At 37.8% G+C, this 18,628-nt stretch overlaps 1 protein-coding gene across 2 annotated transcripts; it reads right to left on the reverse strand.

Moving 5' to 3' along the window:
* Positions 1-1,939: 1,939 nt before the first annotated feature.
* On the reverse strand, positions 1,940-12,416 carry LOC107804989 (serine/threonine-protein kinase ATG1c). Of its 2 annotated transcripts, none has more exons than XR_001652341.2 (13): positions 11,857-12,415; positions 10,717-10,837; positions 10,535-10,593; positions 9,716-9,780; positions 9,213-9,306; positions 9,054-9,134; positions 8,820-8,928; positions 8,554-8,626; positions 8,121-8,482; positions 7,602-7,992; positions 3,026-3,314; positions 2,505-2,575; positions 1,940-2,374 (listed from the first exon to the last, which is right to left on the reverse strand). XR_001652341.2 is itself a non-coding variant. In XM_016628961.2 (13 exons), the coding sequence occupies exons 1-13, from the start codon at positions 12,103-12,105 to the stop codon at positions 2,135-2,137; spliced, it is 2,169 nt and encodes a 722-aa protein (XP_016484447.1). In that variant the 5' UTR covers positions 12,106-12,416; the 3' UTR covers positions 1,940-2,134. The 2 variants fall into 2 exon arrangements, 1 of the variants encoding a protein (XP_016484447.1); XM_016628961.2 differs by having other exon boundaries at positions 7,637-7,992; positions 11,857-12,416.
* Positions 12,417-18,628: the final 6,212 nt, after the last annotated feature.

Consider the following 18,628-nt stretch of genomic DNA (forward strand, 5'->3'; position numbering starts at 1 on the left):
AATCTCTAGATGCAAGATTTTTTATCAATAAAGATTGGGTTTTTGTTTAACTACTTCAACTACTATTAAAAACAACAGTAAGCTAAAACAAAGATAATTCAATGGTAAGAAGTTCTAGGGCAGTGATTTCCCCAATTGCTAGTTTAGGTCTTGACTCTTCCGCTATAATCTCGCCATAATACTCTATGAGGATTAAGAGTTATGGATTATCGTAATTATCTCTCGATCAACCACGATAATTTACTAGAGCATTCTCTCGAACTACTCTAGCTGACAATAGTTATGCAACTCTAAATTATCCCACCAAAGTTTTGTTATCTCTAAACCCGCTTTTAAGTTCAAGTAATGAATCTCTTCAATTACCCAAAAGTGGTGTTGTTCAACAGCTATCTAACCTAATATTCTTTCTCAAGCAATATAAGGTAATTAGACACGATTAATCAAGGGCTCATTCAATTAATCACCATACAAAACGTAGTTGAACAATCATATCATACATCCGGCTCGATTATAACAACTTGAGTCAAAACTTCAACCAACAATTGGTTCCATCAACCCTAGATAAGTATTTAGCTACTCATAACAAAATAAGAGAAAACTACTAAATTGTTCATAATGTAAAATTACAAGAATTAAAAGGAGATAAAAAAACTTTAATGTTTGGTTGATCTTCTCACTCTTGTTTTTGCCTCCAAAAGTAGTCTAAAATCAGCTTTTTTTCATCTTGGGCGAGTTTCTAAAGCATATAAGGGTTTTACAAAAGTTTTCCCGATTTACACTTTGGTCCTCAAACTTTCCAGCAGCGTGAACAGTGCACCGCGGTCGCGGCCAACCGCGGTGACCTTTCTGCCTCGCGTTGTTAATCTACCGTGGCCTTCTTGCCCAGGCCATTTATGCTTCTTTGTGTTCGGGTACTTCTTGAGTGGGCGTTTTTCTTCACATTATCGCCTCCAAAACACTCCATGTTACTTCCTCTCATATAATATTCCCTGCTAAACAAAAGAACACTATTTAGAGCATTTTGTTGGCAATTTATCTAAAACAACAACAAAGTATGATCATATTAAGGTGTAAATATCAACTATATAGCCTACTATCACTTATAAAATTATTCCTTGACACCAAATTCAGTCTTAAAATGATTAAAATATGCATCATAAGCCCGGAAAAGATTTACAATCATATACAACTAATTTTTAAATCAAATATGTAAGAAAATGTGCCTTTCATGATCCCGAAATATCTTGCTACAAAAAAATCAGCGACGAAGTAAGATGAAAGGATACTCACTAAATACACGTTGTCTTTCGCACTCGCAAGGCCTACGCAGACTAAGCGATGTCGATATGTAAAGAAGTTAATAAATAAATAAATAAATCACTGATATCATATATAAAAAAATATAATTCAAATACACTACTACAAATTCGACCAATTTTTCCAAAATTTAAGGTTTAAAGGATGTTCGAATAATCCCATCTAGAATGGTTTTAAACTACATGTTGTCAATAAGACCAATTTTTCCAAATTTTAAGGCTTAAAGGTTGTTCGAATAATCCCATCTAGAATGGTTTTAAATTACTTCTTGTCAATAATTATGTGCCAGCTCCTGTGGTTTAATTTTGGAGTCCCCTTCCCATTTATTCCATATTTTCTTGTTCCAGACAGTATTTCTGGATTTAAGACTATGTTGCATTCCAATTAGTAGCTCATGATTTGTATAACCGGATTTTGGAAATTGATGTAGTATTTCCGCACTTGATGTGAGAGGACTGCAGCCTTGATAGAGAATAGTGAAAGCAGGTTTGATCTAAAGAGTTGTCAGAAAGAACCAAGAGCGAACAAAAATTACAGTAACTAGAAAGTAGAAACCAATGTGACTTAACTAAATTAAAGAAACACACACAAGACTTCTGCCAAATTCTCCAAGGAAATCAAATTTTTGAAATTGCCGAAGCAAATTTTTTTTAATTGCAGTAATAGCTTTCGGAACTCGAAACCAAGTAAAAGAACATTTCACTTTCCTTAAATTAGTGAAGAAATAACTGTACAGATAAAGAGCTATACAGAATAAGTTGTGATATGTTAATCGTCATTATATATTAACAGTTTTCTCTCACTCGGTCTATCGCCTTCACGGGGAACAGTGCCGATCCTCACACTTGAGGAGAGTCATGATTTGAGACCTCGAAACACTTTGCCTATTATTGAGAATATCAATGTAACTTCCAAGCCTATAGCGATCGGAGTCTGTCAGTGAGAATGGAGGGTTTAGAAGAAGTAATGGTGCTTCCACCTGAAGGAATGCTAACAAGCGCACTGCTTTTGAATAAAAAACCACTGCACTTTCAGTCCGACCCATGTACTCTTCAACCTGCCACATATTTCAATATCCAGTAAATCATTTGAGTTGAATCTAAGAGATTTAAGGATTTTTGTGTCCCCTAAATGTTGCTGGTGGAAATTTGTTCCACCAAAAACTACAAGATATAATAAATACTTACAGCCCCCTTTCTGCCGAGATCAAGCGCAGATTGAAATATCATCTCCATTGCATCTGGCACCTCTGTATTTCCTAGAAACAAGCAACAAACATACATAAATTTCTTCATCTTGTTAGCTACGGCCATAAAAGTAGCTCTGGGATGCTCTCAAGCTGTGATGTAAAACAATAGCTAATGATAACATTTGATGCATGTAAACATAATACAAGTAGCAGCTACAGAAAAGAGAGATAATTCTATATCTCCAGATCCTTCTCAGAAACAATCAAGATGGCTAGCATACTTGACAATACCAATGGCATTAAAGCTACGCCAGGCATATGACAACTAGAATCATCCTACTAGAAGAGCGAAAAAACAGAGAACAGAGGACAAGCCAAAAGCAGAGTAGCCTTTAATAATGTTCACCTATAAGCACAAAGAGGCCGGATAAAACAAGGGAGGCACACAGCACAAGTTTCAATACATGTTTTTTAATTTATAAAGACACAAGTTTCACTACTTAGTCACCAAATACATACCAGGCTCTATATGTTTGGCAAGTTCCTCTGCCTTCCCAATTTCATTCAGAAATGCTCTTTCAATATGAGAGTACACATTCTCTGGCCGCAAAATGTTACAAGTGTCCTCTTTAATGTTGAGACCAACTCGACTCTCCCTCAAAATCTCCCTCAATTTGGTAGTCTCTTGGTTTGGAATTCCTTCAATTGCCGATGCCACTTGCATATGACATACATCCAAGGCTTGTTTCCATATTGCAAGCATGACAAGCTCAATTGAAAATGCTTCCAGATGCCTCTCTGCGGCAATCTATAAACAGAACAGAGAAGTATTAGTGAGAATATATCAGTAATGATCCAGTAGTAGCTTAAACAGCAGAATTGTCTGCCAAGTCAAAAGGAATCACGAAGAGGCAGTACTTCTGCAATATAGTATCTAGTGAACATTGACAAGTTGAATGTGTACATTTCCGCAAACAAAAAATTCTAAAGAGTAGGCAGATACAGATACAGATACAAGGGAAAAGGTTCGGGTTTGCCCCTCTACAATGTATATTGTTTACATTCATCCCCGTTACACTTTTCGTCCAGATCAACCCCTACCGTTAACAAACTTGTTCGAATTGCCCCTAGCCCCAACAGTCCTCCACCGTGGCAGCCGACCTCTCTAATATTTTGTCCATGTCAACATCCTAGTCAGCAGGTCCCACCAAATAAAAACTCCCTAGATCCATAACAACCATCTAAAATTCTCCATTGTTTAACTACCCGATTTTAACTCTGAAGGAAACCACCAAGGAAGAATGTGAATAAGCTAATGAAACTTGACAGTTTTAAGGACGAGCAACTATGAAGCTTAAACCAAAACGAAAATCTCTTGGGAACTGAGAGACAACGGGTCAATATCATGTTTATCAACACAAAGCACAAAATAGTAAAGAGAAGGGAAAGAGATGGACCTCAGTAAGCAAATTCATTGTAATTAAATTTTGGTTGAGTGTACAAGCAAATGAAATGCCGATGACAAAAGCTCGACCGGAACAGAAATGAAACAACAACAAAACGAACAAACTCTATGGTTTAGTGTAGTAATAGAGAGTGTGCGTGTGTGTTTGTCGGATGAGACAGTGGCGCTTTATGATGGTGTTTCCGAAGTGGGTTTACATGGAGTTCAGGTGGTTGTTTAGGACTTTAGGGTAGTTTTCATGGGGGTTTTGCGGTGTTTGGATGGTGCTTAACGACTTGTTTAAGGGGGTAAGCTACGGTTCGACGGAATGGTAATATTTCTCGGGGCTAAATGAGTGGGTTATGTGGTGGTTAACAGATGAAAGGAAAGTTCTAAAAAAGGTGAAATCGAAGAGGACAGGGATGGTGCTTATGGATCTAGGGAGTTTTAATTTGGTAGGACCTGCTGACTAGGAAGCAGATACGGACAAAATATCAGAGGAGTCAGCTGCTACAGTGGAGGACCGTTAGGGCTAGGGGCAATTCTAACAAGTTTGTTAACAGTAGGGGTTGATCTGGACGAAAAGTGTAACGGGGGACGAATGTAAACAATATACCATAGTAAAGGGACAAATTCGGACCTTTTCCCCAGATACAAATACAAAGAGACACCAGCATCCAAACATTTCGCACCACCTGATATTAACAAGGTTGGTGCATGTTCAAGATATATCAACCAGATCACTATAGTTGTAAAGGACCGAGGAGTTTAGACTCAGAGCTAAAGTTTTGATCAGAAGACTTGATTTACTGAATGAATCCAGAGCAGAAATCACAGCTCATTCTTTTCATTTTCGTCTTTTTTCTTTTACACTCTCAGAAATGAGAAAAGGCAAGTTTTAAAGAATCGGGTGGCAAATATGGAGCAGCAGATTGGAGCAGTATACAAGAGGGGCGGAGCCAGCATTGTGGCTCCGGGTTCAGCTAACCCGGTAGCTTTGGTTCAATTCCTGTATTTGTCTTGAAAAATTCATTAATTAGTTATAAATTAATAATTTAGAACCCAGTAACTTAAAAGGCTTAGAATGCTGAACCCATAAGCTTGAAATTCTAGCTCCACCTCTGTACAAGAGGAAGATATCCTACAAAGTGAGACAAACTTCATAGAACATTTGTGAGCCCAGTAATGTTATGAGGGGGTAAAGGTTGTGCCTCATAGAAATACGAATGTTAACATGGATTTGCAATCACACAAAATTAAACATATTAGTCACATCAAGCAGAGGATCAAGTAGCACATAAAGAATAAATAAGAGGTCATCTAAGATGATTTTGGTCATATTCTAGATGGACCTTCATATGTACTGTTCAGTAGGTGCCACTATGATGATTGAACGTGACAAAAAGGGACTATATAAACTTAAAATCAGAGGGAAGTCCTCTCAGAAAACCTATGATCTCGCGAATCAATACGGACTTAAAGAACAAAACCAATAGGAGACATCAACTAGATATGATTAGGCTAAGATCTTATCATTGCACTTGCATTTGGTCCGACATTATCAGTCACTTGTATATCTTGGTAAAAGTGCAAGATATAAAGAACACCTCGTTTTGGAGAAATCCTGCCTTAAAAGACGAACTATCTAGTGTTGAAATAAAATAGGAATGAATGGAGCGAAACAGAACAAAGGATTCGTTAGCCGACACAATTAATTTGGGATTGAGGGCAGTTCGGTGTTGATCACACAAGTGTAATGTTTGGCTAAGTCGAACGTGCAAAACTAGATATCTCCAATATAAGTAGAAATTTATTTTTGGGAAAATGCATAAAGTACCCATTAAACTTGTCCGGAAAAATTATTTACACACCTAAATTTTATGGGCAACCTTTTACCTCACTATTCACATCTAAACTAAATTTAATACTTCCTTCAAAATACTGAACCAGTCTTGTGGTGGGTTGTGCAAACACGCGCCATACATGTATCAAATGCTACACTATTTCATTTTTTTCTTTTGCTTCTTCTTTCCTTTTCTACTCTTTTTTTCATTTCATCTTCCTCACCTTCATTCCTCATTATTTTTGCCGCCACTACCTTGAAAGTCATTCACAGTCATAACCTCCCTTAAACCCATCAACTCTATCTCTATTCTTCTCTTTTCATTGTAGATAAATTTATTTGTGGCTTTGACATTACACGAAATTAAGGAGAAAAAGAGTCGGAAAGCTTGGGATAGAGAGAAATGTTTGGTTGGCCGGAAAGCTTGGTGTCGTCGGTACCGTATTTTTTGACAAGGGGGTTTGTGCTCCTAATTCCCTTCGTCTGGGTTTCCGTAGGAGAATTTTGTCACTTTAATCCTCCTAGTTTTGTATTGGAAGAGTGAACAAAACCTGAGATAAAGCCATTGGTTAAGGACCTATAAATTTTCTCCGGCCGAAGAATTTTCCGGTGACACCTTTTCTTCTTTTCAACACTACTTCTGGTTCTAAAGAAGTATTTTTCAGCAAATAGATGAAAAATCGAATGGAGAAAAACTCAATTGAAGAAGGACGGAGATCAGAATAAGGTCACCGGAAATGGATATTTTAGCCAAGCTAGAGCCATTGGTTCACTGCTTCTATTAAAATGAAGAAAGATAAAAAAACGAAAAAGAAAAGAAAAATGAATAAGAAAAGAGAAAAAAAATAGTAATAAGTTTAATTAGTTATAATATCCAATAGGAAAGTGACACGAGGACAATTAAATTAGTTTTAAGCTGTTTTGTTTTTTTTTGCCTTCACACGCACCTACAAAATGAACTACACGTTTTACGCCAGGTCATCACTCAAGAGGTATTAAATTCACGTAAGTTTAGAATAAGGGGGTAAAAGGTCGCCCGTAAAGTTTAGGTGTGTAAATGATTTTTCCGGACAAGTTTAATGGGTACTTTATGCATTTTCTCTTTATTTTTCCTAGAAAGATAAATAAATGAACCTCGGATCATAAGTTACAAAACCAAATAGAACATTTATACCATGTAAATGACCTGGTCCACCACAGAAAAAGCTTTGCTTTGCTTTATGAAATTTTTTAAAAGGTTTTTTCAGAAATTAAAAAGTTGACTTTATGTATGTAAAGCATACTTCAGAAACAACTCAAGTTTGTACTGTACACCTTCTATTCACATTTGTCACAACAGAGACTGTTACAACTCAGACAAAGAAAATAATTTCGAACTTATGACAGTGAACACAATCCACAGCAACAAATACGTTCAACCAAATTTCCAGGAATAAACAGAAAAAGGTGAAGCGAAGGTCTATCTGCACCAAGATGAAGATGTTCATACTTCTGCTTTTTATTATTGATAAATGATTAGGAAACACACATTTTCATCATGCCTAGGTAACTTTGAAGTATACTTTTTGAAGTACACAGAGATGAACAAGTTGATAAAGTTAGATGAGTCCACTTGAGCAAACTTGTTAGACTCCTATGGTCCTACCTTGGATGCCACAAAATCAATGCTAAACAAAAGTGGCAAGGCTGCTACAGAACTGTATTACGCTCTAAACGAAGCTTAGGAGAAAAAAAATTGCGGATTCATAATGAAGTAGACAGAACTGTAGAACCACGTAACTAGCTTAATAAGATAGAGAACCACCCACATTTTTAAAGGGAAGACGCCATCGACGTGAGTTACCTTCTCATTTACTAAATCTGTGATAGCAGAAGCAAATTGTTGCAGTGATCCAATTCTGGCCATGCCATCAGTCGGCTGCTCCAGAGGGTCTATAATATCTGCGGATCCTTGTGAAGCTCCTGGAACAAAAGAGGAACTTTCCAACCTTCCTACAGGACCTATTCTATTAGTTGCAGGACCAACAGTAAGCACCGGCTCACTTACTCTAGTTTCTATGTTCCCAGAGGCTTGCAGAGAAAAACTTGATCTGAATTGCATATTGCTAAGCCTAGATGCAGCTGCTGAAGAAGATGAGTCCATGAGGGACCTAGATACAAGGACATATTCCTTCTCAATCAGCTCGAATGAATCCGACACTGTTGAATCAGGCGAATATCAAATCAGGAAATTCAATTCTGATCAAACTAATTATAGATAAGCAAAAGGCAATTTAACTAAATATGTAGGCAAAAATAAAATTGGGAACATTATTGCAAAAGAGCACCTTTTGAACATAGTCTATGGTCCATTAAACTAGATTCCTTCAGGTTCCCTTCTGAAGGTCCGTGTTCGCTAGGGCTAAAACCAGTAGTATCTGATTTGTGTGTGATGTTACTACAATCCAGAGGAGGATCAGTTTTGCTTGGTGCACTAGAAAATTCTTTCCTGTCAGCTCTTGCATCCTGAGAAAATCCACACGAAGATCTCTGTGGTATTCCAGCAAAAGAAGGACCACCACGATGACTGCTGGAATCATCATCTAGAATAAAAGGTAAACCATCTTCTTGAAAAGTTTCCTCAGTGCTCCTTCCAGGATTGGATTTTTCCAGAGAAAAACCATCTATTACCCTTTGAGGTTGCTGATTCCTGTGTACCATGTCCAACGCATAAAGTCCGAGTATATGGAGCCAAGAACTCTAATTCATCAACTAGCTTACCGAGACAGCTCATCTGGCTGCTTCTGTGCAAGAAATGGGTGGTTAAAGAACTCTTCAAATGTCAAGCGCTCCACTGTGTTTTCAGATATGCAGAAAAAGAAAATTTTGAACTTCGCATTAGAAAATGGCAGGTAATGGTTACTCTGGCTTTAAATCTTATGGCCTTCTCAATGTCAAAGCATGTAGAGAACTACGACATATGTACTCAAGTTACCGTACATGAGGGAGTTTAAACTGTTGAAATCTAGACAACATAAATGAAGTACCTGGATAACGGCGCAATAATTTTTGACACAAATCTATGCAATGAGGACTTAAATGCTTGGCATCTAGAGGAAACTGCAATTTAGTGGACTTCACTATGTTTTGGAGCAACTACAGGAAGAATGGAGAGAAATTTTTTAGAACAAGGCTACAAGGCATTTGAATTTCACCGATCAAACTGAAAATGAAAGAAACAATAAGGTAAGTTACTATGCACAGCTGAAAAGGTATTAAACCTGTATTTGATTGTTTCCAGTAAACGGGGTTTTGCCAGTTACAAGCTGAAACAGAATGGCACCAACACTCCAGAGATCTGCCTGTGTTCGGGGCCAAAAGTTAACAGGAACTTAAAAGAGAATAGCCTATGGACTGGTTTCGTAGAAAGAGAATACCACCTTCGCATCATACTTCTGAAGCTGCATTATTTCAGGAGCCATGTACAATGGCGACCCACATAGAGTTTCTGCAAGCACCCAAGGCTGCAAAGACCTGATAAGAAGGAATGGTACTTTTTAGTCGTTTGGAGTTTTGAGTGAATTACTTAGGAGAACCTTTAACCCTAAGGGGTCGTTTGGCTGGAAAAAAGTTATCCCAGGATTAATTATCCTGGGATTAGTTATTCCACCATTTCATGGGGATAAAAAAGCACTACAATCCCGGGATTAATTATACCTCAATTTTCTCCCAACCAAACATGGGATAACCTCTTCTTAAATTTAGTCCCGGGATTAATCTATTTCTTATCCCTCATACCAAACGTACCCTAAGGCTGCAAATCTAAAACAGAAGGGAAGAATGAAAGAAAATCTGGCAAATGTGTTTTCTGAAAAGAGATGAAATGTAAAGGAAGGGTGGGCATTAGGAGAATGACGTATCAAACAATGTACTATAACTTCACCTTGCAAACCCAAAATCAGCAATCTTCAGGGTGGAGTTGTCATCAGCTGCGGACAACAGAAGATTCTGTTTGATCAAGGCAAAGGACACCAGTCAATGAGTTGACAATTCTACCTAAAAAACCATTCAATTTCTGAAAAAGTTTCCAAAATAGCTCCTATCTCCCAAAGAAAGAATTACTACCAAAGAGACACTATTCATTCATAGAAAACCACATATTTGGTTCCGTTCCCTCAACTAAGATACCAAATTGCGGATGAAAATACTAATATCTCTGTCTACAGACAGTCATCTCATTGAATGAGCTTCCTTTTCCATTGGTATTTCGTTTTGACTAATGAGTTAATAATGAGAAACCTACATTGGAGAAATGTGATTTGCTATTCAAGAATAAAGCAACTGAATGCCTCAATCACCTGTAAGTCATGCCAAGTACTTCCTAAAGTTAATTTTTTTTTTTCTCCAAAGCCTTAGCTACTAGAGCTGGTTATAAATATAACATGTGGCTTAAAAAGAACATGGGTGGTTCTACTTGAACTCAAATCATTAGTAAATGACTAACGAGTAGTCCCTTTGAAACTGTTGTTTTCTAATATTTATACATAGAGAAAAGCTACAGTGATAGACATTACATGCTCATGACTTCAAAGAATCAAAGTGAACTTCTGGAAAGGAACACAGATTTCAGCAGCTAAATGCTCCTCCTTAAACCCAAAAAAAAAAAAAAAAAAAAAATCATATGTTTAAATTTGTAACATAGGTTGTCAAGGCAACCACCAAAGCAAACTAAATTTAGTGCAACACTGGAAGTAAAGCATACCTGAGGCTTTAGGTCCCTATGGATTAGATTGTTTTCGCGAAGGATTTTTAGACCTGATGCTGTGACATGGATATGAATATGAACATGAATATTACCACGTGGAATTCATCTAGAAAAGAATGATTCAGTCTAAAAGTGAGAAGAGGAAAATAGGCAAAAGAAAATAGAAGCTTTACACAAACCTAGCTGCTGCATGAAATGTTTTGCAGTTGCTTCTGCGATCCTCCCTTGGCGTCGTTGTATGTACATTGAAAGATCACCTCCTCTGCAGTACTCCAAAACAAAATATATTTTTCCCGGCTCCTATAAACCATGCACATGAGGGTTCATTTAAGAAAAAGCAAAAGCACAGAAATGAAGGTCGAGAACACATTCTGTTAATCTTCTAAGCAGATTATAAATCAGTCACGCCACGCAACTCCAAATAGAAAAGATACAATGCCAATGTGTAAATCTAGGATGGATTTACTAATCAGGTCTCAGATACTAGTATCAAAATCCATCCATAGCTAGGAATATATTATCATGTAGAGTTACAACAACAACAATTACAACAACTACGACTCAGTCCCAAACAAGTTTGGGTTGACTATATGATTCCTCACTTCTCCATTGAAGCTCAACTCATGTCATCATTAGTTGAGCTTCCATTGAACTTAAGAGAACAAAGCTACTCTTTACACTGGGAGCTAAATCTCCCTAAAACCAAGTTAGACACTTATCATAATTAAACAATATGTTGTTTGTTTAACTTATTATTTCTTCCTAAGATTTTCAAATCAGATTTCTTAACCCAAAAAAATATATATAAAAAAATTAAGCGCTGGATTTGTCGCTTGAAGATACAACAGCATAAAACATGATCTCAGAACTCCATTCAACGAAACAAGCAGTCAGATAAACCTTCACTGTTTCCTTCTTATTTGCATAATCCTTGGTATGTAGATTTATCCAAAAAGTGCAATGATACTCAGCGGGAATAGTCGAGGTGTGCACAAGTTGATCCAAATACAATTGTTAAAATAAATCAATAAATAGATCTCTATCATTTTCAATTCTTCTCTAGTACTCAAAACAAAACAGCACACAAGCACCTAGATGTAAATTCACATGACAACCTACATATAATAGTATTTTGCAAAGCAGAAAATTACACTTCCTTGTCTCTTAAGTTGGTGGGTGATGGGTGCAAAATTTCGGAGCCACTATAGTTTGTAACATCTACGAACTTGAATAAAAATATACTAACATATTACTCTAAAATTGTGCAACTAAATATGAAGTTAAAACGCTGAAATTGAATTAGAGTTGAGTAGTGGGACCTCAATCATGTCATGCAAACGAATAATATTAGGATGATTAATCTTCTGCAAAATGATAATTTCCGACTTGAGGCTCTCCCGGAGTTTCGGGTCGAGCCTAGCAGTAGCAATCTCCTTGATTGCAACGTCTGTACCATCGACACGGTGGCACCCGTGCCACACCGTTGAAAACGAACCCGTCCCGATTTGCTTCACAATCACATAATCCCCAATCATAAACCTCCCACCTCTGTTCATCGATTGAGCCATCCCCGCAAAAATTATGCCAATTGCAGAATAATTCAAAATTTTCCTCTTGTTTTTTAAAAAAAAAATTCTGATACGGGAGGCGTACAGAGATGGAGATGATACTAGGCAGAGGGGATTTAGAATTTTAGATTATCAGTAAGAACTCTGTTGATGGTGACTGAACATCAAAATAATATTACTACTGTATTGAGTAGAGAGATAACAAACAATGGCCTTCGCCTTCTTTTATCAGTGTCTGTATTGGATTTGGAAGTTTGATGATAGTGTGCCGTGTCACTGTACTTGGTGAACATATTGACTTTGCTTCAACTGGATTCTTTATTTATGTACTCCTCTTGTTTTAATTTATGTGTCGCTATTTTAATCAAATTTTTTAATTTTAATAATAAATTTGTAGGTTAAAGAAAAATTAATTAACTCATGCTCATACAATTAATTCATTTATACCTATTCTAAATTCTCTATTGTAAGAATTGGTGATAATTTGTTTTGTCGGTTTCATGAACGATTTTTGATCGAGTAAAATCATATATCATATATTATATCATCATATATGATATCATATACTAGATTATAAGTGTGAAGACCAAAGTATAAGATTAAATTAGCAAAGTATTCATCAAAAGTTGAAAGACCATTTTGCCCTTTACTTTACTACACTCTCTCTCAATAAATAGTGTGAATGAAAAGACAATAACTACGGACTACCCAAAAAATAAATTTGCATTTTAATTATAATAATAAGGTAAATCAAAAGACAATTATTGCTTGGACGTTCCTTCATTTCTGCAGCCACTTGAATTATTTTGGGAAAATGCATAAATACCTCCTAAACCTATACCTGGATTTCCAACTATATATTTTTTCGCGTGAATCTATTACCCCTAAACTTATAGGAGTACAATTTATCTAAACCTTCGGAATATTTTTCTTTTCAGATTTCAACAATTATGCACATTAATATACGCCTCCTCTCATTTTTATTTTCTTTAAAAGCATGAGCTGAACTAGATTTAAGAGTTACCTATTCTATCTCTGAAACAAAATATTTATCTACACCTATCAAATTAAGGTAAACTTTCTTCTTTACATGTTATTTTTCATTTGAGTTTTGTTAATTTCTAAACTCTTTCTTTTGCTCTTCTTTACCAATTCTTTAAACACGATAGTAATTGGATAGTGTAGGCATATAAATTTTATTAAAATTAAATCCATAAAATAATTTGGATTATATTTTAAATTCAAGATAATATTGGCACAAATAAATATTATGAGCTAATATAATTGGATTAATTATATAAATCAAGTATATATGGATTAAATAAATAGGTCTTAATCCATTGGGCTAGCCCATTTAATTGGGCTAAAGTGATGAGCCCACTTCATTAAGCCCAAGATAACATCTTTCTAGAGGCCCAGTTTGGTGCCACGTGTCAAATGATGTGGCGTGCCAAGTCAAACAGAAGAGCCAATAGGATCATGCCACGTGTCAAAATGACAAGGCATGCCAAGTCACACTAAAAAGCCAATAAAATCGTGCCACGTGTGCAAGTGACATGTTCTGGCTAATCAAATGCGGCCATGTCACACTTCAATTTGATTGGTCGGAAAGAGTTTGTTCTTATCACAACTCTTCCCTCCCACAACTATAAATAGGGGTCTTCATAACCTAGAAAAGACACTAGAAGTTATAACAAGAAGCAAGAGAGAGCTCGGGGATCAAGCGTCGCAAATTTCTCTACAAGTTTCAGACTTCAAGCAACCAAGTTCAAGTTCAAGAACAAAGAACAAATCAAGTATTCAAGCTCAAGAACGAAGAACAATTCAAGTATTCAAGATCAAGAACGAAGTCAAATCGAATACAAGGCGTTCAAGATCAAGGTTACTTGTTCGTGATACAATTCGTGGCAACAATCAAAGTGTTCGCGACGGTTAAATCAAATTCAAATTCAAGATCAAGCTCAAAGGCCCTTAAATTTATACTAGAAAAGTAGAATCAGAGGAATCATAGAGATTGTACACTCAAATATTCAAAATAAAATACTACGATTGTTGCGATATTTTTCGGTCTTGATTTTATTTTCTCGACGCAATTTATTGTCTACAAATTCTGGCACGCCCAGTGGGACAATCTCTACCTCTCATCTCAACTTTTCAATCACCAAAGTCCAAGAACATTGAAATGGCTTCAAAGAAAATCAACTCCAGTTCAACTTCCACCAAGGCTGCTAACTCCAGGTTCTATGCTGATATGGAAAGCATCCTCGATGTTACCTTTGGAGGCTTCAGACAAGTTACGAGGAGCAAAGCAAGTTCTTTAGGACAACAAGCACCCCAAGTGTTGTCCGCATCAACCCCTGTTTTCGTATTTTCATCCTCAAAAGGAGCAAGATCTTCCACAAACGCATCTGAAGGAGGAAGCGATGTTGCTGAAAAGATCAAGAAAACTCTTGCTCTGCTTGACCTCTCCGGATCCAAGCACTCTGCTGTGAAGGAGGATGATGATGTTTTAAGTGATGGATCCTCTCCATTTACACCACATAGCGTGAGCCGATCAAGGATCAATCTGTGTGAAAATCCATGCTACTCTCCGTCGTCCACGATAATCATACAAGCCATGGTGACAAATACTTCATCCGTTGAAGAGCAGTTGGCAAACTTGATGGAAGCAATCGTTGGCTTGACCAAATGCATGAAAAATCAAGAGGCTAGAATCGATAAGCTAACAAATAGGGTAGGAATCTTGATGGAAGAAGAATCCAACCATGCACCTGGTAAGCTCCTAAAAGCTCTAGAGAGTAACTCTCCCCCAAGACAAGTAGCATCCACTAAGGCTATCCCTGTCTCATCTGAAGGGATGATTCCAATCGATCAACTGAAGGAGTACATTGAAGGAACCATTAAGAACAAATATGAGGTTGCTGCCAAATCCTCCCTTACGTATGCAAAGCCGTACACTGCAAGGGTCGATATGTTGAAGATGTCTACTGGCTATCAACCTCCAAAGTTTTAACAATTTGATGGTAAAGGTAACCCAAAGCAACATGTGGCGCACTTCGTGGAGATGTGCAACAATGTTGTGACTTATGGAGATTACCTCATCAAGAAGTTTGCCCGCTCGCTAAAAGGAAATGCATTTGACTGGTACACAGACCTCGAGGCTGGATCTATTGATAGCTGGGATCAACTAGAGCAAGAGTTCCTCAATCGGTTTTATAGTACGAGACACACTGTGAGTATGATAGAACTTACAAATACTCGTCAACGAAAGGGGGAACCAGTTATCAACTTTATCAATCGTTGGAGGAATGCAAGCCTCAACTGCAAAGACAGGCTTAGTAAAACTTCAGGCATAGAGATGTGCATCCAAGGCATGCATTGGGGATTGCGCTACATCTTGCAAGGTATCAAGCCTGGCATATTTGAAGAACTTGTAACTCGTGCCCATGACATGGAATTGAACATGGCCTCCATTGGAAATGAAAGGCTGCCCATCTATGAACCTCGCAAAGGGAATGACAAGCAAGAAGTCGAGAAGTGGGGCAAGTTCGTACAAAAGTCTGAAAGCAAAGAAGCTATGAATGTCAATACGTCATCTGTGAAGTTCACGACGAAGGTGAGAAAGAAGTAGAGTATGAAATCCACTTCTTTTCAAGATAAGCCAAGTGGAAAGTTGACTCTAAAAGAAATGTAAGAGAAGGAGTACCCATTTCTGGATTTTGATGTGCCAGCCATTTTCAAAGAACTCCTCGAGTTAAATCTTATTGAGCTTCCGGAGATGAAGCGACCAAATGAAGCTAGGAAAACAAATGACCCAAATTACTGCAAATATCACCGACTTGTAAGCCACCCTCTGGAGAAGTGTTTTGTCTTTAAGGACAAAGCCATGGACTTGGCTCGCAAAAAGAAGATCGTGCTTGAAGATGAGAAAGCAAGCGCAAACCAAGTCTCTATCACTTTTGGCTCATTCAGTCCGGATGAATTATGTGGTTTTAAAAAAATTAAAGATGAATAATTACTGGAGAGCGACAAAGCCGAAGTCAATCAACCTGATGATGATGAAGGTTGGACATTGGTGACTTGTCGTAGGCACCACAAAAGGAGCCTACGAAAAGAATCAATAGAACAACCAACAAGGAAAATGATGGTGAAAAGACCAAGGAGATGTAATCCAGTTAAATATTTGAAGAAAGCAAAAGTAGAGGTGCACCATCCTCAAAAGTCACGACATCCAGTGACCTTGGAGGAGTTCTTACCAAGTTAGTTTCGCACGAAGATTTCCCATGAGGTTATTGAGGCCTCTTGTTGCAATGCTGATAAAGGGGAAGAAGAGAGTGATGTCCTACCGTTGGCACCATCTTTGGAAAAGCTCATCGAGTACACTCGTCAAGAAGTTAATACTTGTGAGGAAAAAGTCACGTTCACAAATGACGATCTTTTGCTAGGTGACACTCTTCATAACCGCCCATTGTACCTAATTGGCTATATGCGTGATGAAAAGGTAAATCGAATTTTAGTTGATGGAGGATCCTTAGTGAACATTTTACTAATTTGCACTGTGAAAGAACTTGGTATCCCTATGAACGAACTCTCAGAAAGTCGTGTGATGATCCAAGGATTCAACCAAGGGGGTCAAAGAGTCATAGGCGCGATCAGGTTGGAAATCACCATTGAAGATATTCAATCAAGTGCATGGCTACATGTGATCGATGCAAAGACTTCATACAATGTCTTGCTTGGAAGGCCTTGGATACATGAGAACAAAGTGGTTCCATCTACCTACCATCAATGTCTTTCTTGTGGCCCAAAATCGTTTGCAGAATGTGGCACTCCCTACAAAGCGAACAGATGAAGGTTTTGATCCTAACGCTTACACTCTATTTGCAAAAACTGGATACAATCCTAATGAGCCATCAAAGTTAGGGAAGCTACCATCAGAAGCTGCAACGAGACAACCACGTGACGATTTAGGATACAAGTAACCTTCACCAGTGCGCATCTCAATAAGAAGGGTGAGTAGCAATTATATCACTGTAGAAGACGAATATGCCGCTTCTAATAGGACTTCCGTCTTTGACTGACTTGGAAAATCAACTGCGAGAACTTCTGTATTTGAGAGATTGGGTCCATTAAAGAAGGGGAACAAGTTCCAGAGAAATTTTCAAAGCATAAGAACACCCGCTCCACCCAAAATTCAAAAGATCTCTAATGATTTCCAAAGTTTGGTTCCTTCAAGAATGAGGCGACAAAAAAAACTTGTGGTTTCAAGGTAAAGCCATATACTGTGGTCTACACTAAGGAACATGACGAAGATGAAGAAAGTGTGGGTTCTTCGTATCATGTCACTGTACAAGGCGAGAATGGTGTTCCGTATTTGATGGAGGATAATGCAGAGTTGGAACATGTTTCACTGTATTATCACATATCCTTCAACGATGGGGACCCTCAAGAAGATGAAGATGCAAAAGATGCTCCACCTGAACTTGAAGAAGTAGTGAAGACGACAGTTGATGCCTTAAAAGAAGTCAACTTTGGCACCGACGAAGAGCCAAGATCCACCTACCTAAGTGCTTTACTATATGCTGATGAAGAGAGCACTTATATTGAGTTACTCAAAGAGTTCAGGGACGTCTTCGCTTGGAGTTACAAAGAGATGCCTAGCTTGGACCCGAAAGTAGCAGTCCATCACCTTGCAGTCAAAAATGGTTCTCGCATGTTAAACAAGCTCAAAGGCATTTTAGGTCGGACTTGGTTCCCTTGATTGAAATAGAAGTTAACAAACTCATCGAAGTTGGCTTTATTCATGAAGTTAAATACCCAACATGGGTTTCAAGTAATGTCCCTGTAAGGAAGAAAAATAGCCAGATTTGAGTGTGCATTGACTTTAGGGATCTTAACAATGCATGTCCGAAAGATGAGTTTCCGCTTCCCATTCCAGAACTGATGATCGATGCTACTACTAGGTACGAGGCAATGTCATTTATGGATGGTTCATCGGCTATAACCAAATATGCATGGCGCCAAAAGATGAAGAGCTTACTGCATTCCGTACCCCAAGGGTATTTACTGCTACAAGGTAATGCCTTTTGGCTTGAAAAATGCTAGTGCTACTTACCAAAGGGCTATGCAGAATATTTTTGACGGTCTTCTCCACAAGAATGTCGAATGCTATGTTGACGACTTAGTGGTAAAATCAAGAGAGAAAGGCGACTACTTAAAAGACTTGAGAGTGGTGTTTGAGTTGCTCCGGAGGTACCAACTTAGGATGAATCCATTGAAATGCGCCTTTGCAGTTATTTCCGGAAAGTTCCTTAGTTTCATTGTTCGACATCGAGGGATTGAAATGATCAAACCAAAATGCCTGAGCCTCAGTACATTCACGAGTTGAAAAGTCTACAGGGAAAGTTAGCGTACCTTAGGAGATTCATCTCAAACCTAGCTGGGAGGTGCCAACCGTTCAGTCGCCTTATGAAGAAAGGTGTCCCTTTCAAATAGGACCAAGCGTGTAGCAATGCCTTTGAGA

Source organism: Nicotiana tabacum, chromosome 5 (assembly GCF_000715075.1).
Source record: "Nicotiana tabacum cultivar K326 chromosome 5, ASM71507v2, whole genome shotgun sequence".
NCBI classification, from domain to species: Eukaryota; Viridiplantae; Streptophyta; class Magnoliopsida; order Solanales; family Solanaceae; genus Nicotiana; species Nicotiana tabacum.

Excerpts from the sequence above, each read along its gene's own strand:
- LOC107804989 (XM_016628961.2), bottom strand. The coding sequence starts at position 12,105 with ATGGCTCAATCGATGAACAGAGGTGGGAGGTTTATGATTGGGGATTAT. Across the intron at positions 8,627-8,819 it reads ATTATTGCGCCGTTATCCAG|TGGAGCGCTTGACATTTGAA; the intron begins GTACTTCATTTA and ends CTGAAAACACAG. Across the intron at positions 7,993-8,120 it reads CCATAGACTATGTTCAAAAG|TGTCGGATTCATTCGAGCTG; the intron begins GTGCTCTTTTGC and ends CTGATTCAACAG.